The sequence below is a fragment of the Lepisosteus platostomus genome, chromosome 4 (assembly GCF_059453375.1).
Source record: "Lepisosteus platostomus isolate fLepPlt1 chromosome 4, fLepPlt1.hap1, whole genome shotgun sequence".
NCBI lineage: Eukaryota > Metazoa > Chordata > Actinopteri > Semionotiformes > Lepisosteidae > Lepisosteus > Lepisosteus platostomus.
This window is the reverse complement of record NC_142614.1, coordinates 20093394-20119781: the sequence shown is the minus strand read 5'-3', so window position 1 is coordinate 20119781 and position 26388 is coordinate 20093394. Positions and strand designations below refer to the sequence as shown.

The 26388-nt window shown below is 34.3% G+C and overlaps 1 protein-coding gene across 1 annotated transcript in view; it reads left to right on the top strand.

Moving 5' to 3' along the window:
• Positions 1-26388, top strand: part of hcn1 (hyperpolarization activated cyclic nucleotide-gated potassium channel 1) — a 93455-nt gene that overhangs the window by 41864 nt on the left and 25203 nt on the right. Inside the window, exons 4-5 of the mRNA XM_088628910.1 lie at positions 13961-14179; positions 23853-23999. Coding sequence (XP_088485036.1) covers positions 13961-14179; positions 23853-23999 — 366 coding nt within the window. The remainder of the gene's footprint in view (positions 1-13960; positions 14180-23852; positions 24000-26388) is intronic.

The following is a 26388-nucleotide window of genomic DNA, read 5'->3' as shown; positions in this document are numbered from 1 at the left end:
AACTGGGACCTCATTTGCCACACACAAGTACTTCCATAAAATCAGGACACGTATACAGCAGTTGAACTCTTGTTAAAGTTTCATTTTTACTTCAAAACATAGCTATAGATCACATTCAATTTTCTCACAAACTAAGAAAAGTGAATTTCACAAGCAATACAATATTCGGTCTTACAAGTCAGACTATAACCAAGAATGATAGTGGCATAGTGATTTGCTACACAGTTAGTACTGTATGTCTGCCATGATTGACTTCATTTTGGGGGTCCTTTGGTCCGAAATAAACATTCTTCATAATAGACAGTAAGTAGGGTACACGGATGTGGGATCAAGTTTAGTACCAAAAGCTCTTATGTAGTAAACACAATAATTAGTTATGAATGCTTTAACCTTCTTTCTAAGCTAAATAAGTCCAAAGGTGTGGGAAAGCTTCCCCAAGAACTTATTTGGAATTTGTAGACAGTTGTTGGTTACAGTATAGGTTTAATCATTTTTTCTTATGGACAGGATTTTGTGGACCAGAGTTGGGTACCTCTGCCATATACTGTAGGTGTAATGAAATAAAATTTCAATGGTGATACATAACAACAAAGTGTCAGATATATTCCAATTCCTCCTCCATGAAGTACACTAGCATCTCACCCAACAACCACAACCATGTACTGTATGTTTCTAGCTCATAAAGGACCCCTGAGAATCAAACCCACTAGTGGAATATGATGGTGAAATTAACAGTGCTTTGATAGAACCAGCAGCTAGGCTGGTCACATGCACAGCAGTAGACATCTCTATATGAACAACATCTAAAAAGATCCCTTGGTACCAGGAAAGGTAGTGTTAATGTCGTGAGGAAGTCCCCAATACAAATCAATATTTTTTGTCTCCATTACTATCAGGCAGTGAAACTTATTTCTGACCCATAGTTATAAAACATACTGTACACAGTACATACTGTAGTACTGCATAAAAAGTTGCATAGCTACTGATGGCTACATCTAGGACTACATTATTAGGCTCAACCACATTAAACATTATTGTGTCACTATACTGTAAGTGTTGGACTAGGTTTCACAAAGAAGGTAGGCCAAAGTTATGTTGACTAGGATATTTTTATTACTACATTCCATCTTTTAATCCTCCTCAGACCTCATCTGTTTTCCAAGAAAAAAAAAAGACCCATTCTCCAACATGTGGTGCTGAATATGAATCTTAGTAAATTTGATTTTTTTATGTTTATGCTCACTGTGTATTTTATTATCTTGTTAACTGTTAAGCCTGGAACTTGGAAGGTTATACAAAAGCTGGAACTGTTCATTCAAAAAACTAGAAAACAGAATAAGATACAGTATGCATTCTATAAGCAAAATACCAGTGAATTAGTCACGAATAACACCAAATTGTAGTAAACCAGTTCACTTATGAATTGACTGTATTTGATATACTGTACTATTGATCAATATGTAATACACAGTATTGTCCATTTTTTATTAAAGTTTGTCATCTGTCATCATAGTTAAATCAGGTGGGTAGCTGCGTCAGCATGCATAGGCTGCAAAGGAACAAGTAATAGGTTTATTCCATGCTGAAAAAAAGAAGAAAGAGAACACAACGTTTCAGCCGTGGAGCCTTCTTCAGGTTCTTCTTCTAGGTTTTGTTATCAGCAAAGCCTTTAAGTGGCATTGCAACCAAACTTGGCACAGGATAAACGTAAAACACCCCAAAAAATGCAGTCTTAAAAAAAATCAGCTTTTGTTCCCTTAAAGACAGGGCGAAGTTCCTCAAGATAAATATGGTACGATGGCATAGACAAAAAAAAAACACAATGCAGTATAATGGTTTTAGTATTAATTGATTCTATAACTCAACATTTTATAACACTCTAAGGCTTTGAGCTGTTGGTTACTAGTAATCTGACATTTTTCTTCTGAAATACTGAGTCTTCAGTATTAAGTAATAGTTTAATATTGCAAGCTTTAGGTTCAGCTGAGGATTATACTTAAAAAATCTGAAAGCTTTTCTAATGAAAGAGATTTGTTTTACAAAGAAAGCAAGATGCCCGTATTTTTGTGACAGTAAAAGGTTGATGCCCAATTTAATGTAATCTCTGTAGCAATTTCTTTCTTGGCTTTCTTGTATTTTATGAGATTAGAATTTTAAACTTCATGTTGGTTGATTGATTTAAAGGTTGGATGACCTTTATAAGGAAGCACATATTAGAGTATTCCAAAGGTACATTCGTTTTTTTTTTCTGGTTCAAGCATCTAAAACAGATTATTGTTTATCTTCCGAGAACTCTTGATCTTAGTATGGCCTTTAGTAACATAAGAAAATATTAATTTAATGAGGGCGTTATATACTGTAATGACTGTTGTTACCATGTCACGGAGTCAAACCTGCTAACAAATAAAGGAGTGACCCTGAGGTAACAGCTGCTTGTGATTCCATGTTCCTGGCAGGTGGAATCATTACAGTACTGTATATTACTTTCCTCTTACCAGTACAATACCATATTCACATTGGATCACTTGTTTGTTTTTTTCTTTGTCTTATGTAATTGCACTTGCAAAAACCTTCCAGAGCACCCATAGTACAGAAAAGAAATTGTAAAGACCATTACTAGTGTTTGCCCAAAAGGAGCAAGGCTGGGTTTAATGTTACTCTGCTTTTTGTTTTTTTAAATTTGTATAAGCACAAATAGCAAAAAATGTATTTTTGTTTATAGCTCTTCTAGATTAAAAAAAAATTGTTTACACAACAACATTTTTTTTGTCTAGGCTGCTTTCAGTTTCGAGGGATCAGTGGTTTCATTTTAGGTAGAACACAAGGTTTCCATATTCTTGCTAGTTTACAGCTCCTGTTCTATTTCATTATATTATTCTTTCTGCTGAAGAATTTGTTATACCAGAAAGGTGGATAGATAGACCTATACTGTAGATAATGATGACTGAGTATATTACATACTTTACATGCTTAGTATATAATTCTGTGAAACACATCTTTAGTATCTGTTCTAAATTACTTTTCAGATTCCTGGGTTTCTTTTAGGGCCCTTGGAGTAATTGACCATTCAGTTTTTCAACATTCTCACGATGATTTGGTTCCACAGATTACAAATACTTTTACCTTTCCATCAACCCTGACAGTAATTTCATCTATCTGTGTTTTGTACCTGCTTTGAAGGTAAAATTAGAAATGGGTGAAACACAGCAGTAAAACTTTAATATCAGAAAACTCATTGTCTTGGGTGGTCTCTATTGCCCGAGAAATCAATTGTATGTCAGTTTTATTCTCATTAAGAGTGAAATACAGCATCAGTCACACTTTGTTCTTAGAGTCCATTATTTACCCATAATGCTATAAATGCCTGAGATCTGTCTTAATTTGGCAGGGCTAGATATGTATTTGCCTTCGGGATGTTCAATAAGCACACAAAATAGGAGGTCACTGCAGCTCAATAAATGGAGCTTTTTTGTTATAAAGTTAGGTTTTGTAATACATTATAAAGAAAATGCTGTACTGTATACAGTACATAATTACACAAAATTAAGTAAAAATAATCGTCGTCCTTTCAATTTTTTTCTCAATTGTTTATCTACTAAATATAGAAAAAACAATGTTCTTATTATTATACTGTACATGAACATTTCATTAAGAACCTTGTTTTTCAGTCAACACACACTTAGTGACATGAACTAAAATAGGTGCAGTACTAACAAACATCATTTGCAATTGATCTGTATTAATACAAAATAGTAAAAGTGGCTTTAATGTACAAAAAATTGTTCTATGATAAATTAACATAAGTGTCACAGAAACATAGACATGTACTGTATGTACAGTAGCAGTGCAGGTGATGAACCCTGGACAGGACACCAGTTCCCACAGAGTGGACAGAGTGCACACAAACAGGGTCAATTTAGATATTCTGATTTTTCAAACTGAAGCACTCACAGAAAATCCAAGAGAGAGAGAGCATGCAGACTCCACACAGAAGATGTCCCATCCTTGAACAGAACCAGTGAGGCAGAAGCACTTACTGCCATAGCACCATGCTGCTGGTAAAACTAAAAGTAAAATATTTTTCATAACTTTTAGCAACTGTGTATTTGCAAACATATGCCTCATAAGTTATACAATAGTCTTAATAACATACATTAAAAACACATTGTTTTTAACACACATTAAATACACATTGTTTATTTGGAAGTAATATAGAAAGTGAATTTCAGATGTGTACTATGACAGCACAAAAAGTCTCAATTTTAGTTGCACAATGAAGGTCAACAGAACTCAGGTACTTTACAGGAATGTAGTGATGGAATAAACCCTTTAGACAGGCAGGCACTATTTCCTTTAAAGCCTTAAATATTTGTACAGAATCTTCAAATTAGCTGTGCACTCATAAAAGCTAGACCTGTATGAAACCCAGCTGCAGAAGACTGTACAGTACATACAGTACAGTATTATAGCTTAGGAAGGACTGTAGTAGACACTTTATGATGAAATGAAAGCATGATCTACATCAGATATTATTTACAGTACATGGACTTCAAAAGGCACAGTTAAATTAAAAATACATTTAAAAAGATTTCTACATATAACAGAGGAGTTAATACCCAACCCATTAATGGGTATTAATGACTAAACTACAGTAACAAAGCTATTTAAGCCATGCATGTGCAGTATGTCTCCATCAGGTTTTTTAAGCAATCTCAGAAAGTACAATTAACAATTACAGGATTTTTTGTGAATGTCTTTGAAAGCAGTGTGAATTTATGTTATTCTTTCTACAAGGATGCTTAGTTTCACTTAAGCATCTTCCGTGTTGAGTCATTACTCTAAATAATGGAAATACACTTCCTGTGGATGTAAGTCCAATAACTCAGTTTCTAAACACTGAATGATTAGAAAGTGCAATAAGATTCTGTCACTCTAAATAAGTGAGTCCTGTCTCGCTTGTATATAAATATGTGAAAAATACTGTAACCAAAGTGTTCAATTTTATTATTATTAAATTCATTATGAAATTTAAACATTATTAAGTTCATGATACTTGGGATCACTACATACAGTACTTGTTTTCATTGACAATGGCAATGGTGAATGATTCAGCATTGAGTAGTACACACCCTTAAGAGTTTATGGTTTAACATATTTAGACATACTGTAGCAGTAAAAACTGAACTAAAATGCCATTAAATACATTAACATATTAAATACTGCTTCACCATGTACTGTAGGTAAAAGTCTACAAGTTTACTCAATAGACAGTAAATGTGAATTAAGAATCAGGTTCGAACATAAATGGAGTGCTGAAGTGTTTGAATCTTTGAAACATTGTGTTTTTCATGTTAAATTGTATTAATGATAATGAAGTGAATCTTCAGAAGAAGACTGAACATCATCTGCAGTGGAAGGTTTTCTGCCCTCATATGGGCATTGGTATAGAGAAATATGGGCATCCCCTATCTGATTAATGGTATCTTTTCAGTTTTATGCTTGTATATGTGTGTGATAATTTTAAAATGGTTGCTTTAATTATCCTTTAGATTACAAGCATAAATACAGTATGAAACAGTTATTAACAAATATGTCATGCAGACATTAAGCTCTTATCCTTTGCTATGGACAGACTATTACATTACATTATTACGGACATAAATCTTTCTTTGTTTGATTTGTTGTGTCAAAGAAGATGGTCTACAATGTATTTTTATTAAATTGTACTTGCCCTGGATTATTGTCTTGAATAACATCATACCTCATGTTATATACTGTAGTAATATTTGTTCCACTTATACTTAATGTATTATTTCCTGTGGAGTCCCACCTCATGGACACCTTTGATTTTTTAAAACATTATACATCAAAAGACAAAATAATGTTTTATAAAGATTCACATAAACGTACATTTCTTTGCTGATTGTAAAAAACAAAACAACGATATGGACTTACTACAGTATATGGATTTTAGATATTGATAAAATATTTCAAAGTCATTTTGAATAATTGATCATTCACGACTGACCAAGATTAACTTGAGTGTTATTTTGCCTGTTTTACGAGCACTAGATCATCTGATTATTGAGAGAGTCAAAGTAAATTACCTGATGAATATGATGGCTGGTGAAAATCTTAAAAAAGACAAGACCATATAGCCAGACACAAAGTCCGTCGACAATAGGTCATGATCAGGGAGTCAAGGTATCTTGCCAAAATCTACCGGGAGAGCCAGGTGTGTTTGTCTGGACAGGAGTGTCTTTTCGCTACAGAACTCCTTGAACCTAACTTGCTGCCCTTCCTAAACTCTCTACTAACCTGTGATTTTCAATTGCTAATTTATACTATGTTCAATGAAAAATAACAAAATTATTCCCACAACAAATGGTCATTTCCTGATCATATCTGTATTTGTAGCATTTATATGAAAAGTGTAATTGGATGCTCTGTATTTATTTTATTCAAATACAGTAATGCATGTGCAATTAAATAAGATTTGATCTCCTGCAAATGTAAACTTCTGAAAGCTCTGCTATGGGATAACTGTATCCCATAACTACCTACAGTACCTCCCCTTTTCTCCTCCTTGCAGATCACAGACTAAAATTGCAACACAGTTTTTAATTGAGACCTTTGACTGGCACTGGTCTAACTTTGCTGGTCTCCTATGAACATAAGGACACAGAACATAAGAAGGGCTCCAAATGAGTGTAGGCTGTGCCTACATTTAATTTTAAATTTCAACAAAATCAATTCCTGCAGCATGTAGAGAAACATTCCTATTCTTGCGTGCCATCAGGAGCTCTAATCAGAACGCAGCAGACTTGTTGATGTGTTGCTGAGCAATGGGGTGCTTCCGGACAGTTTCCAGGAGAGAGCTAGACTGCCGTGAAGGCAAAGCTGGTTGTGACAGAAGGACTGATATTCTCAGAAAAGCTGACAAACAAAATCTCCCCTAAGTTCCAGATACCAACAAGGCAAAGAACCCCAGTGTATAAATTTCAAAAGGGTAAAAAAACAGGAATTGTCTGACCTACTGTATTACTGTACCTTTGAAATAATTTCTAAAAATATGGAATGTAAGTACTCAAATAATAAATATTATTTATTATCAATTACTAATTATTAATTAAACAATTATAAAGCATTTAACCCTGAATAAATAGCAATTCCTATGATATCAGAAAAAAGGTCTTTCATAAGGAAAACAGTAGAAAGAATTTATTTAGTTACAAAAATAGAGCTGCAGTTTGACAGTTTGTAAAAGACAGTATACTTTAGATGAAAATGCAGACAGTTCTTCAGCATGTTCACATTTAGTTTGTGAATGCAATGTTTTACAATTAATACATAATAATACATACATAATTAAATAAGTATCCTTAGGAATCTATTGAAGATTAATATTAATTCAAATAATTATTGTTGTGAGCAACTGACTCTTCAAAAAAAATCGTATTTAGTTCTGACACCTGTTAGAAAGAATGAAGCTAATTTTTTTAAATTTTTAATTAATAAATTTAATTTTATAATAAATGTATAATTATGACGGCAAATTACATATACTGTATCATTTAATGTCAAATCCCATCATAACACTTGGGGTTTTATGAAAGTTCATACTTGAATGCAAGTTATCTGAATTTGCCGTATTTGTGAATATAAGATTGTTTTATACAGTACCTATTTAATTCTTTTATATGCATTTTTGTTCTTTTACATTTAGGTTCAATACAGCACCTGCCATACAATTAGTTACTACATCGATTAAATTTAACTCTGAAAGCTGAACCAGAGAACTGTTTTATAAACAGACAGAAATTATTTAGGCTTATAGACTAAATCTCTACATCTTGATATTTGTGATCTGTATCACCAAGCACAAAAGGCAGAGCAACCTACTGTATACATCGTGTCCTCCTAATCAAAGTCAAAAACTGTTTTTTTATTGATATACCGTTAAACCATAGAAACTACTGTTTTGTAAGGCTGCTTGGAATTCTGTTGACGAATAGTTTTAGAAATTACTCACACATCCTTTCTATATTTTATATGGTTTTCTTAAACTCATGTCTTAATGAGAACTATATTAGCCGTGCTGCACCTTTGACACTGATTGAAGAACTTACTGTACATAAGACACAGTGTACACAATATTACCCCATTCTGTGTGTCTTTGATAAGAATTGTGCTTGTTGTGGTAAAATCTATTCATACAGACCCGAGGCTAGACATTAATATGCTGACAGCAATACAACAGATTTAAACTGAAAACCCACGACTCAGCAGGTTGGCTAGTTCACCTTCTCTCTGACTGGGTTAGTGTTGATTACCAAAATGTAAAAAGGCACATTGTTATTTTTCTCTAATAATTTAATGTTTAGAATTTACACACCATGCTTAAAATATACATGTATAATCCAATGATAAAAAGATTATGTAAAATTCAGTATTAGCATATTTTTACAAGAAAATGTTTTGTTTTTTTGTTTTATTGTTCATACAGTACTACATATCATTAGATATTACAGTACATCCATTTATAGGCAAACTACAAAATATATTCTACAGAATATTTAAAAAATATAAAAAAGCAGGATTGTATTTTAAAGGAGTGCTGAGAGATATTATATTATAGATGTGAACTAAACTTGAGGCTTTTATTAGAAAACCAGTGTCCCAGGGACCTGATGACAATATTGTCTCCTATAAGACACATAATACACCTGAGGGGACAGCAGATTTTCAACAAAAATGAAATATTCAGTCTATATGGACTTTATTGAACTATAATAATATAATAATATCTTAATAATAAGATTTTATTTTCTTTACTTTCCAAAATAAACAAATTACTTTCTGTGAATGTCTATTCTGAAGCATGTTTTTGCTTTTTTGTAATTTATATAAACAGTATCCTCAGGGAAATAATTTGCTTTCAACTTATCTACTCTTTTGAGGGAGGTTCTCTTTTCTGAGTTAAGAGGATTGGAGTTAACACCATCAAAAAGGGAAGCCTCCCTCAGCAGATTTTCAAAAGAAATCCTCAATGTTTTTCTCCTAAAGAATTCTGTAAGTGTCACATATATCTCCCTTTGTTGTGTTAAGAAGTAAAGTTTTTATACAAACAACTAATTAATCATTAGTTTAATGGTGCTCCTTCTGCTATGTTTTCCTACAACAATGTTATTTGGGCCTTGTTACTTTTGGTTTTCTTTAAATATTTGCATTATTTAAAACATTTTCTTATATATTTCTTATACACTGTAGGATAACGCTAATACTGAGTCAAGCATTTACTAATGTTTGCCAGTTGTTGTGCTAGTTATGTTTTTATGTTTCTGATGTCACACCAAAGTTTTACATGTTATATGTTATATGCCAGTTTTGCTCTTTGCCTACTTCCCAAAAATATTTGGGAAATATTGTTTTTATAAAAAACATTTTTTTTGTGAATTTATTTTATATTGTTAGGGAATTCCAAAAACCAACCACATAAGCAGCCTTTTGTATTTTTTCACAATTCTGTATCTCTCAATAATTAAGTACTGACTTAAGAAATGACGTTTAACTCTGTGACTTGAGGCAAATCAAACATCATTCCAAAGTTTTTTTTTTCTAGACTGCCATAGTAACATATTTGATGAGCAAGCAACAGGCTCCAAATGAAAATGAAAGTGACTCCCCAGCCATTGTTTTCCAAAACGCATCTACTGTACTACTTATTTCAATGTGTCAAGGAAAACCATTTCAGAACAGGACTCTGGAATGAGTAGCACTTGTGCCTTGTTTTTTCTCTTTTTTCTCTTTCTATCAGGCTCAAAACTTTAACATACTGTGCCACACTCCCAACAAAAGAAAAATCCAGTTTTAAAAGACTGTTTTCAAATTCCAGTGATACAGTATGAAGGGCCAAACTAGTCATAATTTACATCTTTAGCACATGCTATTTGTTTTGAAAGCTAATGTTTTATGTATACAGGTTTGTTTGATTTGGTTGTTGAATGGATTGGTTAATACATACTGTACAGTTAGTGGTGAGAAAATGATGATTTTCACTAAATGTTGAGTTATCAGTTTGTTGCTTTGTGGTACACATAAACAAATGTGATACAGTATACATACTGTAGAAATGCTCTATGTTTAGAAACCAATTACATGTTAGAAAATTACAGTAGGTCTGTATTCATGTATACCAATATAGTATGAACAAACACCTTAATATAATATTCACAAAAAACACAATATATTTTGCCCAATATACTAGGAGCAGGTGTTTTGGCCTTGGACCTAAACCCAGTCTGAAGTACTGTTGTAATAACAACAATGTCACAATGTCTTTATATGTACTGTAAGTTGTTTTGATAAAAGCATTAGGCAAATTCATTTAAACCAAGGAAGTATGCATACAAGCCAATGTGTAAAAAACAAAATTCCAACAATAGCCAGCTATACACTAAACAAAACATATACTTCAGACAAACATGCAAACGGATCATGTCAGTTTTTATAGCCAATTTTTATAAACCTGTTTGGTCCCTTATATTACTGAGAAGAAATAGTTCCTGCTGATGCTTAGAATCCATTATCCATTTATTTGTATTCACATCTAAAGAGTAATATATACTACATGTATATAAATGCAGTGCAGAAAAAATATTAAACATTTTAGCTTTTTCTCAAAGCATTTGCAATGTACTGTGCATACTGCTGAATAGTATAATGTAGGATATATTATCTACATGATTAATAGCATGAAACTAGCTTTAACCTCTGGTGAACCTCATCTACTTAATCATTTGATAAGATAACGTTGCTACCATTAGTATCATGGTTGCCTCGAGACACAAAACAGCATTCCAGCCACCTTCAAAAAGCATATCCTGTGAAATGACTTCATCCTGCGTAATGTCCTTTGACTCATTGAATAACAATGAATTCCCTCCGTGTGGAAAAATGAAAGGTAGAAATTCCATAACAAATTGTTTTTTGTCCACTTGAGTAAATATAAGACATTAATTCAAGCATGGTTAGCTCTTTCTTTCTAACCTTTGAACAATGTGTTGTGGTGCCTCATAGTATAGCAGATGCTTGTAAACCATTTTGCTTGGTGACTTGAGAGTTTTTTTTTAGAAATAATATAAAAGCTCTTCATTTACCAAAAATGAAACTTATTGATGCCTGAAATATTAATGAGCACTGATTCCTACAGCCAATCTCATTTACATTTTTATGGGCGAGAGCTCCACAAATTATTTTCTAGGATGAATGTTCAAAAGTGAATTCTAGATTTTTAATGTTCCTTCCCAGGGGCCTGAGCATCAGTCAAGTCAAAGGTCTGTATTGCCCTTGGAGGAAGTAATCTTACTTCACCATACTGGCAAAAAATGGATGGTCAGATGAGGTTTTTATTGCTTTAGTAAGTATGTACAAAATGAAAAACAGTTTAAGGTTTTTTTAAATACTTCAAAAAAGAGATAATAAACAGCATACTGTAAAGTTCTATTTTGTAATTGATGACATTTTTTCCCAAGTTGATCTCATTTTTATTTAATGCAATGGAGCTACAGTACCTACTGTACTGTGATTGAGCCCACTGAATAACCATGTTCTGCAGCACTGTAAGCAATTCAAGGAAATTAGAAAATCAAAGTGTACCAATAAATTTGTATATAATATTTATTTTTTAATAACTTATTTAACATGGAGAATTACATTGCAGATTAATTGAAAATGGGGATATGCCCCCAGCTGATGTATATTCTAAGTGGTGAATTGTAATGTGATTGCCATTTTAAACATTGTTACAAAATAGCATCACAATAGCAGAATGAAGCTTGCATTCTTACTGGGTCATACTCAATACATTTATAGTATTTGCCTATTTTCCACAAAGTGACACCACTTTATGATACCTTCTCTAGAACTTTACTTTCTTTCTTATAAAGTTTGTGAAACTGTTAGATACATCATTGTGCCTGGGAATAGTTTCCCTTTAAGATCAAAAACTGTATTATCATGTGTTAAGTGTAGTATACATGTATACAGTTCAAGGAATAAAATGGGTGAAGTAATTTTGCATTTTAATGTTAATTTAAATTGCCTGTACATACCTCCTTGTGAAGTCAAATACCCCTTTATAAAGACGACAAACAATTTGCATTGTTGTGAGAGAATTGTGGAGTGTGGTTAGTGTGGACAATATCAGGAAACTACCAAGAAAATCATGGTGCCAGAGCAACAGGGTAAGGATCCTGTCTCCTTGACCAGCTATTTTAGGCACTGCAGTGACAAGTTTTTGAAGATTTGATGTCTTATGTAGTGATGTCTTTCACCAAATTAAACTTCCATAGTCATCATTTGGAAAAGGAACAGTGTAGGAACAAAATGGAAAATTTGTCATCCTTGCATGTTGTGCTCACATACAGCATTAGTTTAAAGTGTGAAGTTTCAAAGGAACCTCCACTTGTTCCCACACACTGAATTATTTATGTTCTCTGTTAGTGGCCTCTGTAATCTGCCTTAATTCATGAAATTAACCTCATTATTGCACAGGTCAAGCATGTGGAACTTTAGTTTCAGATCTGTGAAACTGTTTATCTCAAGAACAAATGGTTAATGGAATGATAATCAGCTAGACGTACAGCAGAAGGCTACTTACCACATAAGGTGTTACTGCCCAAGATGCTTAATTAGTCATGGTGTGTGTCTTCTTGTCAGGAAGAGACAATGACATAAGCCTGAGTGATGATGACTTTGCCTGTTGTCACTACTGATCTGTTTACTAATATCGTCAAGGACTGTCTTGGTATACAGTCATTTATGTTTCTGTTTTGGATATGAAGTGCCAGATTTTACAGAAAGTGTTAAAGTGTTAAACCACTTCCAATGTGGAATTACGAATTGAAACACTTCTCCAATGCACCCATGTGCAGAGCCATTTTGACACATTGGAAACTCCCAGTGCCTAATAGTTAGCCGTGTCTCTTCATCACCAACCAAAAATCAGGGGGATATTATTATTTTTTAATTAAACCAACATTAAACTGATATAGGACATTAAGAGCCATGTTTGAATAAAAAATCTCCAGGACTTATTTATTCAGGACTGGACACCCCTGGCTTAGATAAACACTTCAGACGCAAGCATACAGTAGCTATTGTATAAAAAAGTCCTTCTTGTTGTGGGATATTGGAGTTCATCTCTGTTTTCTTCCATCTTCGCAGGTTGGCTGAACTATTTGCCAACTGTGTTAGCGTACTTAAAAAAATGATTTACTGTACCTGTACATGGGAGCATTCACACAGTTTTAACGGCATCCCTTGGGGATAAAATTAAATTCTAAGAAATATGTGCTTCATTATCATGTGCTCAACCAGACATAACTTTACTAAAATACATTTTATCATTTGTAAGGTCTTCCCAACAGTAAGTGTTAAGTGAATTTAAAGACACTCTGTATATTTGGCTGTCACATTCACAGCTGTAAATACAAACAATCCATCAAATGGCAGTAATGCTTACTTGGGAAAAGTGACTGCAACAGATTGTTGGGAGGAAAGAATAGCATATACAGAATATGTAATCAACATGTTTATACTTTTCTGCATTTCCAAGTAATTTCATGTAACATTTGGTGATGTATCTTCATTGTGCATGCCAAATCTAGGCAAGGCTTTTCTTTTCTCTTCTATTCTGAAATGTCCCAAGGCTGAACAGAAAATAAAATTCAGCAGTTAAAAAGAAATGGAAGTAATAGATGTTGATTAGCATGCTTACAGCCATCAAGTTTCTGTACTAAAAAACAATTGCTCAAAACTTTCTGATTATAAACTGGTGTATCTTTCCTCTCATGCATGAAGGGGATGTGAGCAGGATGTTCTCTTAAAATCCCGTGATCCATCAAACAAATTGCCTTAAACCTTGCGCAATATCATTCTCCCCCTTTCTCACTTTCAGAATGACTCCTGGGGTAAGCAGTATTCATATGCCCTCTTCAAAGCCATGAGCCACATGCTGTGCATCGGGTATGGTGCCCGCGCACCAGTCAGCATGTCTGACCTCTGGATTACCATGCTGAGCATGATTGTGGGTGCCACCTGCTATGCCATGTTTGTGGGTCATGCCACCGCCCTTATCCAGTCACTGGACTCTTCACGCCGGCAGTACCAAGAAAAGGTAAACACACTCTTTTTTCCATCTAGGATCTGTTCTAACAATATGTTGTGAGCCCCACGCAGCTCTTGTCTGTCCATGATAGAACCTGCAAATGCACGACTGTTTTTTCTGTTCTTGTTTAATTACCTAAATTAGATTTTTCTAATGAGCAAAAAAAAAGAATTTCTAACATGACACGCTATGTTATCCCACTACTTCACTGACTTTTAGTTTGTTTCCACATAAACTTGGGGCACTTACTGTACTTTGTGGAGTTTGCATGTGCATATGGGTTTTCTCCTGGTGCCCTGGTTTCCTTTCATCTCCAAAGACAAGCTAGCCACAGTAGATTTGATTGGCTGCCCTATGTTGTGTCTTTCTTCCATTGATCTGAGATGGACTGGCACACTGTTCATGGCAAGATTGGTCATATGATTTCAGTCCTGCACGTGTGTGTTTCCTCACAAAGGTAGAGTGAGAAATTAAAGATAGATAGCTATCCCCCAGGACTAAGCCTTTCAATTTTACTTTTTATGGAATATAATAATGGGTTGGTAATAAAAAGCAATAAAATCAAATTATAATTTTTAAGGCCAAGTCTATTATGTTGTGTGCATTGAGAATTCATTAGGGATTTATATTTAGTGTCTAAATTACTTCTAACCCCTCTGAGTACTTACTTATGTTTGTTTCTGAAAATTATACTGCTGTGACAATATTTATAGCTAGATTTTCTTTCAGGATGTTTCAAGTACATTTCTATCCAGCACAAACTGATTATTTTTAATAGTTTTCATTTGCGTTACAGATTAAAGTATTAACAAACTATATGTTTAAAATGTAGTCTATATTCAAGTCTACACACTTTCATAGTAAAACCAGTACTACTAGCAAAATATGTTTTATTTAAATTCCCATTATCAAGATAGGCAAATGTTGGAAAAGGCAAATTCATTGTACTGTAGCTATATGTAAGCGTCATCATCAGTGCAAAGAACTTATACTTATACAGGCATACACATACTGTAAATCATGTGCCACTTCCTTAATCAACCTGGCTTTTGGCTTTTCAATGAAGTCTTATTCTGATGTGGACTCTTAACACATTTGACAATGTATTCTCCTACCTATGTCTTGAAGCATTATTTGTAAATCTTTGCCAACTGCGTTCACTATACAGTAACTCAACAGACAGCTATACTAAAGTTTAATGCAGATTTTGATAATAACAATGATATCCTTGGGTGTGAATCCTTAGCTCTGTTTTTATTAAGTCAGTTGGGCCATTTGGGAGCATTCTATTTTGATTTTGGGTCTAAACTCTACCAGTTGTACCATTTTGTATTGATTTATGTTATTGTTGAAACCCATATTGTAAGAAGGTATTTTCTGTGTAATGATAACAAATTGCTAATGATGTACTTTGTAATGCACTAAATATTATATACTGTAAATCCTCAATTCTTTCATTTCTAAAAGATGGAAGAATGTAATTTACTAAGCTTTGCTAATGTCTTAATAAAGGAAGAAGAAACTCAAAAGAATAGCTAGTGCTATAATTGTGCTATAATTTATGCAGACAGAATTCTTTGTGGTCTTCTTATCAACAATATAAAATAATATGTATTTATCATACTGTGTATAGAGCACATATATTCTGCTATTGTTCCTTAATGGATGAAAGCTCTATTGGAAAACTGCTTTCTTATTAACTGAAATAATAAAAATAGTGATGAGGCAGCCAAAGTGCAGGGCTTTCTGAAGAACTTTGCTTAGAGTAATGTGCAAAAGAAGGGTTTGCAGTAGTTTTTGTAATAAATGTCCCTGTAGTCTGCTGAATAGGATGCTGCTGCCAGCTCTAAATGTCATTTGATCACTCAGGAAGAAAGACATTGAACAGCCATGATCAGTTTGACTGGCTCTAATCTAGCTAGCCAACTTGTGTGTCGTGGGCTCCACATCCCTGATCCAAACCCTGAGGCTGATAACTTTTGCTGAGCTGTAGCTAATCAGTTTATGTTCTGAATAATAAAATGGAAAACCAATCCCCACACACACACTAGATCTAATGTTTGCACTAGACTAGGCATTGCTTAACAAACACAAAACCTCATAATGTGGAAGTATTTTTTTACATTTTGTATCTTTCAATTTCTCTTCAAAATGGTAGACATCAGGATTTTATCAGGATTTATTAAAGTTTTTTATTTGTTTTTTTATTTGTTTTATTTGACTGTGTTTTCATCCATTTAATTCCCATTTTGTTCTAATTTTGTGCAGCTATTCTGTGTTATATTGCAAATGCATTAGAATGTTTTCATTTCCTAAACTAGAAAATAAGCATTAATTTTTTGACAAACTATGATCCAATTTATCATAGATTTAAACAAATCATCAGAGGTTTTTAATTTCATGTCTTAGGTTGCCGTCTGTTACTATTAAATATTTCAATCTCTTGAACTAGCATAAAGAAAATATTAAAAAAATCCATCCATCCACTTCAATAATTAGCCAAGATAGGATACACCCTGTATCTAACCTGACAATTGCTACATGTCCATGACAACTATTTTGGTAGTGTGGTGGTAGAGGTGGGAAAATACAAACAGGTTGAACTCCAGTTCAGCAGTAAAGATACTGTATAATATGGGGCTTTATTTACAGTGAAAAAAATTGCCTAATATTTACAAACAAAACTAAGTCATTAGATAATCGTTGAAATGGTGCAGTAAGGAAAAAGCAAGTCAACAAGAAATAGCGCACACCTACCTCATAACACAAAAACAACTAGCTGAATATGATCCTCCTTCAACAAAACACTTATGCTGTAACCAAGAAAATGACTAGTTTTCTCAACTCCAACTCCCAACCAAGATAATTTATCAATCATTTTTTAAATCCTGACCTCTGCTCACTCACCTTACCAAACGGTAAACATGCAAGCAATTTAATGTCAGGATACACTTGTCAGAAACTGTGTGATGCACTCATACTGCACTCATACTGTACCCATGCATACGGAATGCAAGTTAGCACTTCCTGTTAATCCCTACTGCATGACTTTGGACTGTGAGAGAAAATGTGAATGATGCAATTAAATGAAGTCACTGCTGTTTTAGAGGCTATAAAAACAAATGCGTATACAATATTTAATAGTTTGCATGGAACACATAAAGATAGGTAACATTAAAGCAGTCCCCTTTTTCATCTGTCTCTCTCTTTTGGTTGACATGGAACTGTAGAATTTGTTAATCAATCAGGTAGCACCTCTGTTCCATTGTGTGTAGTTGATCCATTGTGAGCAGTGGTTAGGGATTCTGGTTTTGTAATTGGAAGGTTAAGGGTTCACAACACAGGTGAGAAATTGCTATTGTACATTTGAACAAGAATTCACCCAAATTGCTTCAGTAAATACACAGCTCATTTATAGATACTGTACATCTATAAATGGGTTCAAGTGTAAATAGCTTTGGATTAAAGTGTCGACCTCATACATTAGTAATAATTCATACTAAAACATATTTGTGTCTACGGAGAAGTTTATGGAAAGGCCCCTATGGTAATCTGGCAAATAGAAAAATGTGAATGAATTTGGCTAACTTAACTGTTCTTTAACTGTGTCACATTTACCTCTTACCATCAGAAGCCATTTTTATAAATACTGTATATGCATTAATAACAATATTAAAACCTGGAGCTAAAATAGATATTTACTGACTTTAATATTCTTAATTTTTGCTATTAATATTTTCTCTTAAGTATAAAACTGATTAATGCAGCCCTAAGATTTAAATTTGATAAAAAAACAATCATTGAACATGGCTACAGGTACCGCTATAACTTGAATATACTGTATTGTCAACTTTTTGTAGGAAAATAGGAAAGGTAAAAAAAGAAGTGTCTAAAAGTGAGGGGAAAACTAAATTGGTCTATAGGCAGAATTTTGTATCCTGTTTTATATGGGAGGAATGGCCTAAGTACTGTATATGGGGAATTTAGATTTTTTTTAATTCAAGTAACATGCATTAATTACAGAAGCTCGTATAACAAAAAATAAACATCTACAGTATATACTGTATACAGTATAATGCAAACCTCATAACGTGTGCAAAAGCTATTCATTTGATTATTAGATTTCTGTATAATACACTTTAAATATTTTTGTCTATGGTATCCAATCCAGGGTGTATCTTGAATTGCGCCCTATTCCTTGCTGGGGTAGGCTGTAGCTCCTGTTTTGAAAGAAGCAGCTATAAAATGGATGGATAAAATGGTGTGTTTTGTCTAAACATTGATAAATAAATAAAACTGAGTAACTAGCTAATATGTACAGTATGCTTTATGTGTGCATGTGTGCACTAATTATTGAATATTCACTGGCACTAGGCTTCATGTTCAAACTTTCAGTATGGAAAAATAATCAGAAGTTTACTAGGTGGTAGACAAATGTGTTTCAGGCAGAAGCTTTTCACCTTGAAGGCTTGCAAGGTACAATATACTGTAGTACTAATATATTAGTGATATTTAGAAATTGTGTCTGAAGTGCTGTTTTGGGGTACTGATACTGAACAGTAACACATGTATTGAAAGTATGTTCCACATACAGTATGTGAGAATTGTATTTCAGAAATACAATTTTAAATGCACATGTATTTATGTTCCTGAAACACAGTTTTAATAGTAATTTGTATAATAAACAATGTTTATGACTTACATTCTTCAGAAATATTTTGCATACCTGTATAATATATTTCCATTTAAAATGCAATGAGTTTAAATAAACCCCTATTAGTTTAAAAATTACATACACAGTATGTTGTTAAAGGAATATAATATGTCCGATCAATACATATTTATATGAATTGTTCTTTCTAGAATAGATACTGTAGGGTTCTGTATGGGTGTTTATCACTTTATCACAAAATCTGGTATTTTACAGATATCCAATACATATTTTTTTATATTTGAATGTATGGAAACTTTTTGCTATTTCAAGAATAATGTCCGTGTCAAATGTATGTTTTAAAACAGACATTTTAAATATAGACATATTGCAGGTTTCCAGATTCAAAGGGTGATGATATTTGTCTTCTTGTACAGCACCTTGCAGTGCAAAACAGCATACTGTACATTAATGGAAAACCTGCATAAATCCCTGAAGAATATAATGTGCACATTTGTAAAATACTGCTATAAATAGAAAATATAAGAGAACAAAAACAATGAATAAAATTGCTATCAGTGTGAAAAGAGGGCAATACTGAAATACTGAAAAAAGAGAAAACGAAGCCAAAAACTGCGAAATGCTGTTAATAAGGAAACCCTTATAAGAGGTATATTTGTGATTAGGTAATAATAAAATATTATTAAAGTGATTGTTTATAAACTTAATAAACATTTAAAAAATAACTGGTTAATTAAAATATCAATATAAATATCAATGAATCAATGAATCCTAACAGTATTATCAATACACATTAATAAAATATTGACAATTCATTAAATATTAAGAATATGAATATATAAGATTTGCTGATAAAATTGTTATAAACATCCTAACAACCTTTCATAAGTGACTTCTCTAGAGAGTGAGAAAGCTGAAGGAGGCAAAGGCAGAAATCTGGTACTGTACTGTACATCATATCAAGATCAAAATGTTTCTCCAAATATTCTGCTGAACTAGCAAAAGTCAGCAAAATTTAGAACCCCCGCAGTAAAATGAGTCACTGCAGCCTCAAATAAGCAGCCTTTTACATGATCTTATTGAGTTAATAAAAAGTAAAACCACATTAAATTAAAGATTGTTTATACTGTGTAGTCAGTGTAAGCATTACAAAGTGACGAGATCATCAGTATGTTGTACTTGGAAACGTAAGAACTAGAATACACTAAGTACATGTACAGTACATAACCAATTATACTGTTAGTCTACATATTCTGCAACAGAAACCTCATGTGATGACCATTTTAAAGGAGATATGCTCCTGTGCTTGGTGTTTTTTTTTTCCTTTTAAATGGGAGATTGCATATCTTCTAGCAATGCGTAAAACCAAAGTAATAAAGCATTTTGTAAACATTATATATAGGTAGATATACAGTATACGGTATATCCATCCAGTAACAGACGACTGCATATTTCTTGTTAGAGCTACACCAACTTGAATTCTATCCTGGAAGCATAGATTTCAAGGGAAGACAACACCTTGGTTTGAATGGCAGCCCATAGAGGTTCTTATTTACTGTATGTTTAATCATTTAAAGGTATTGTACTTTTTTTGTAGTGCACTGTGGCTAGCAATGACAGTTGTGTGGGCAGCATAGTTATTTTATTCTTTTCAGTCAGATTAGTACAGTATGTGAAGACTGCTCATGTATACATAAACAACTCTAGCTGTATTTTAAGAAGAAGACTGTGGCCATTGTAAATAGAAAGGCATCATAGAAAGAAACCAAAGCAGCAGTGTTCTATAAGGGTTGGGGTGTGGAACAAACATTGTAGCCTGCTGAAGATATGTTTTATGGATGCAGAACAAGTTAAAAACATGCAAAAACTTTGAAAGGTGTCGTACTGTATGTTGAGAATTTCACAAGCTGTCTAATTTATTTAAAGTAGTTTTACACTTTTGTGGGAGGCACATAACCTTTATAGAAATGTTTTTACCTTAAAGACATTGAGCAATATATTCTATAATTCCTGGAACTAAAATACAACTGTACTCCGTAATTTTATATATACAGTATAGCATCAGTATCATACACACGGTATGTACTGTATGGTATGTATTCAGTCTGATACTTGGGTGTGTTCAACATAGAGTATGTGCAGACATATATATGCCGTACAGACTTATCACTTTGTGAAACATGCTATGACAGAAGGCATCTGGAGTACAGCACATGCATGTTTTATAAAACTGCCACAGTAGATGAAAAAGGATTAGCAAGGCTGTTTTAATATTTGATCAACGTGTTTATAAATCTGATGCCAAACCCATCTGGGGGATCAGGGCAAAATGCCACTACTGTGACTGATCTCCATTTGAAAGTTGAAATGTTGTAAAAAAATTATTTAAACGCCATTTTGCGCCCGATGTTTAATCGATTTTTCTCAAAAAACCCTTGTCTTATCACATTGCAGCAGCAACTAGAAATCCACGAGAAACAATAATTGCTACGGCTCTTGTTTGATCAATTTGATTTTCATGTTGCTTTCTGTGTCATCTGTAGGTTACTTAAGATAGTGGTCTGTCTTTGAGTTTCTGATTACAGGCTGTAGTCTGAAGAGGTGGTATTTATTTACTTGGGTAAAGTTCTGCCAACTGCCATTCATACAAGTGTTATATAACTGTGCCAATTTGTAAATGTAGTCTCACTCTCTGGCTTTGATAGATGAGTTTCTTTTTGGACCACTTCCTTTCTTGAATGCTTTGGAAATGCCTTTTGTTCTAGTAGCTCACTTTCATAAAATGTGTGGTTCAATGCTCTACAGTCTGAAATGAGACTCATAAATAAATAAACACAAAAGCCCAACAGGTAGTTTGAGGGATAGTTCCCCTTTCTTTATTTTCTTAATAATGAAATACATTCTTTATATTCAATGGAATATACAAAATAGTTACGCATCTTAATTTGATGATGTTGGAGTGGTGAACTGTGTAAACATACAAGTTGCAATGCAACGAATAAAAAAAGCATAAGTCTTCGGCTGCAGAGCCTTCTTTAGTTGCAGGGAGCAAAATGTTGTGTTTTGTTTATCTTTGCTTTTTGCTTTTATGATGGAATTAACTTCTGCTAGCAGTTAGTTTGAGGGACATGTTCGAGTACTTCATTTTGCTGGTCTCATACTTAATTATTTAGTTTTATTTTGATTACATATTTTTGCAAAATAAATAGATGGCTTCCTAACACCCCTAAATGATATAATGTTCTGTTCTCCATCAGCAAGTTTTCTTCCGGAGCAGCTCATCTTATACTATGGCTTTAAAAGGCAGTTATTTAATCCATGCCAAATTGACTAATACTCTGAGACACCCTATTTTTTGGAACATTACATTAATTACCCAGCACCTTGAACTAAATTATAGCTCCATCACATTTAACTTACATAATTTCAAATGGCTGACTTAAGGCTGGATTTCTCATTCTAGTGATGTATTATTTCATTTCCATGCCATTGTTAGTGTTAGTAAGTCCTTAATTATACAGGAACGAACTCCACTGAAAAGTCTGCTGAATCTGCACTTTGTAACATTATGAAGGCAGTGCAATGCTTCCCATGGGACATCTAGATTTACCTACATCCTCACCTGCCACCTGCTCATTCCTCACAGCAGCATGCTGTCATACTGCTTCCTGTGCAAGACCAACTGATTCCCTGAAAGAACATACTGTACTGTGTGAGCAATCACTTTCCAACAAATAAGTAAATGCTACATTCCTGTTAATTAATTGCTGCATTCATATGAATCTTACACAATATAGATATTTAACATTGTTTCACTCATATACCGTACCCGACTGGTATGCTTTCCAGGGTGTCTCCTGCCTTACACCTATTGTCTGCTGGGTTAGGATCCAGGTCACTGCGCCCCTGTTTCGGACTAAGCAATCATTCGAAATGGATGAGTGAATGCAAAATTATATGCCATTATAAATCATCCTCTAATTTCAACTGGCTGTTTTTCAAATAACATTTGAATGCTGAAAATAAATCCTATAGAGTCTTATAAATAAATGCATCCGTTCTTTTGAGAACTGTTTATACTATGGCAAAGTCTTCTACAATTTCTTGGTAGACTTTTCTTGGAATGTTCATTAAGTATTTATACAGTATATGAATGTAGTTTTATATAAGGTTTCCATATTGTGCAGGCCATCATATCTGCATGACAGATGTTTAATGAAAACAATAGATACAATCATAACTTATTACCCAGTTATAACCAATAACCCTGGCTATAGTTTTAAACTAAAGTTCAACTGAAATGAAAATAGAGGGTCTTGATAAGGGGAGAATATTCAAATGGAGGTTATATAATTAATAGAGATGGATCAGTCCTAGGAACTCTACTCTTTATAATGCATAGAAATTATATAGAAAATATATTGCTGCAGATGTCTTCAGATTGAACAGCAAAACACAAACTGGGGACACCAGTGGAAACTATCTGGGAGTGCATTTAAAACCAGAACACGGCATACTTAGTAGTGGAAGAATTGAATGAGTTAACACACTTCCCATCAATGTTAGCATACATGTTATTTGCTTGCTTTATTAATTTTGCTAAAATTGCTGTAGTTTTTGCTACAAACTGTTGTTGTTTATGTTTTCACATATGCCATTTTCAGGAGTGATGACAGAAATTTATGTTGAAATATCATTAGTCATGTTCGACTCGCTGTTGTACTGTAACTCTGTTTTGTTAAACTGCAAGACACGTTGTGTCCTTTTTGTAGCTAACTGTATTGTAATACTACACTTTTGTATTGTTTGATGATTGCAGTTGTGTTAGAAAAAATCAAAAATGAAATGTATGTCTGTTTAATGAAGGATACCTTTTTAAAGATACATGTGGCAAAATGGCAGTTTATATCTGATTAATAAGATTGTTGCTGCTGATTCTGCTGTCTGCAACTAAGCTACAGAATGTACATTTCAATCTTATTCATTTCATCTTATTTTGTATCCTTGCAGTATAAGCAAGTGGAGCAATACATGTCCTTTCATAAGCTGCCTGCGGACATGCGACAGAAGATCCATGATTACTATGAGCACCGCTATCAGGGCAAGATCTTTGATGAGGAAAATATTCTCAGTGAGTTGAACGATCCACTCAAAGAGGTGAGAAGGCATTTCAGACTTCCATTTAAGAACACTTGAGATCCTTTTTAGTTAATGAATTAACTGTTAAAGTGTAAAAAAATCAATATGTTGTATAAGCAATTACTATATGTCTTCTCATAGATATATTCAAATCTCTGACAAAAAATCTCTAATAAAACACATCAGTACTGTATGTCTTAGTTTGTCAATGGTTGTGTGATGCGTCTAGTGTGTTGGCGAAGTGTTTGTGTGCTTGTCACCTCTCGCTTTCAGCCACACCACTGGCTAGCAATGCTGCTCACAGAACCGCGAAAAGAGAGCCGAGTGCATAAGTCTCTCCTGGCAGTACATAGCCTCTCCACATCAAGCCCTATGCAGTGCCTCCTCATGGCGACAGATGGTAACTGGGTACCGCAAGGCCCCAGGCCATTCTGCAGGGACTTCGCGGTGGTTTTGCCCCCAGACGTGTGGCATGCATGGCCCACCGGCGTGTGGTAATGCCCTGTTGTCCATGATCCAAACCCCCAGCTATGGGTAAATAGCCTCACGGCCTTGTGAGGGTCTTGGGAAAGGTAAAGCCTAAGGGAGTGAACCCTGACAGAGAATCCGGAGTGGAGCCCCGAAGGCGGTCAGTTCAACTACTACTCATCTTTCTGGCAGCTCCTGCAGCCAAGTTAGTGCCAAACGTCATGCTTTGCACTCCTTTGGACCACACTGACGAGGCCGAGAGGGGGACTCTGACAATTGGGCAGCCCAGGGTCTCCATACACTTTGACAAGGCTTGCGCCCTGGTGAGGTCACTCCAGTGCCACTGAGTACAGCGACAGAACAACACGGGAGTCAGCAGTTACGAGTAATAAGCCCACAGCGATTGGCATAGTTCAGGGCACTACAGGTTGCCTTTGACAGTGGGAGGGATCAACGTATCCCTTTAGTCAGCTACTGCCCACCTCAAGCTGGGCAGCCCCAAGCTAGTAAGGTGCTGACCCGCCACAGTCTGCCTGCTTCATTGGGTGCATGGAGCTTAGAGAATCAACTTGACAAGCAGACTGAAAACACTGCACCAAGCAGAACTAAAAGATCACCAGTCCTGCGCTTAGCAAGCTAGAACATCAGGACCATGTGTCCAGGCCTCTCCAATGACCCAGGTCATATCGTCGACTCTAGGAAGACAGCCATCATCAACCTAGAACTCAAGAGGCTGAATATTGATATTGCTGCCCTAGAGGAGACTAGGCTCCCTTCAGATGGCAGCCTCCGGGAACAGGACTACACTCTACTGGCAGGGAAGGGACCCGGATGTCTTATTATTTAGTGTAGTAGAGTATATATATTCCACAAACCTAGAAGATATTTTCACAATTTCTGCTTAAACTTATGAAAAGCAAATCAAAGGTTAGTACCTTAATAACTGACAAGGTGCTTGGACTTACAGTAGATAATAAGAAAGTTGCCAGCGATGCATGACTGCCAGTTTGCGATTCCACAAAATTATCTAAAAAGTCTAAAGCTCAGCAACATTTGTAATAAAGCAAAGAATGCAGACTGTAATTCATTAGCCTTAGATAATGTTCAATTACATTGCTTATTTATAAAAAACATGCTGTACCACATTGTTCTCAAGGGCCAACACTAAATGAAATGTGCATGAAAATTTGTTCTTTGAGGGGATTAAATAAAAATAAATGAAGTCAGATTTCATTTCTTATGTGAAACCACAAAAAGATATTCATTTGTTTCATGTGTTTAATTAAAGCCATTTGAAAGTTACTCTGTAGAACAAGCAAGGTAAAATTTGCTTATTTGCATTGGCACCCTATTCTATCATGAGCATAGAATAGCAAAAATGTATAATATCCTTTGATTTCATTAATATTATAAACATTTGTATTTTGGTTTACTAACTTTCCCAAAAAACACAGTGCTCTCAATATATCATCATATACAGTAAAAAAGAAAGTGTTTGCTGAAAAAAATGACATTAATTGCCTTCGCTTTGCCTGTAGCCCCATTAAGTCAATTCAGATCATCATTACCATGTGAGAACAGTAAGCATTCTGTGTGGTTACTGATGCATTGATGATGCTGGCAAGGTGAGAAAACAGTTAATACAGTATTTCATCTTATCACCCCTGAAATTTTGCAGCACACAGTCTATTTTTAAAATGGTCATGTGATAAACGGAAGGCTTTAAATAGATAAAGCCCAAAGATTGTTCCCCTGAGGAGTTCTGAGCTGAATGCTGGTATCTAATTTATTATTCGTAGCATATGATTGGGGTCAAAACCCCTGCTACTGTTGCTACAGTTGCCTTTGCCCATGCTAACAACCTGGAATCCTGGAAGCACTCTTATTCCTTTAATGAAGAAAGTTCCCACCATTTAGTAAACTTTACACTACATTCATG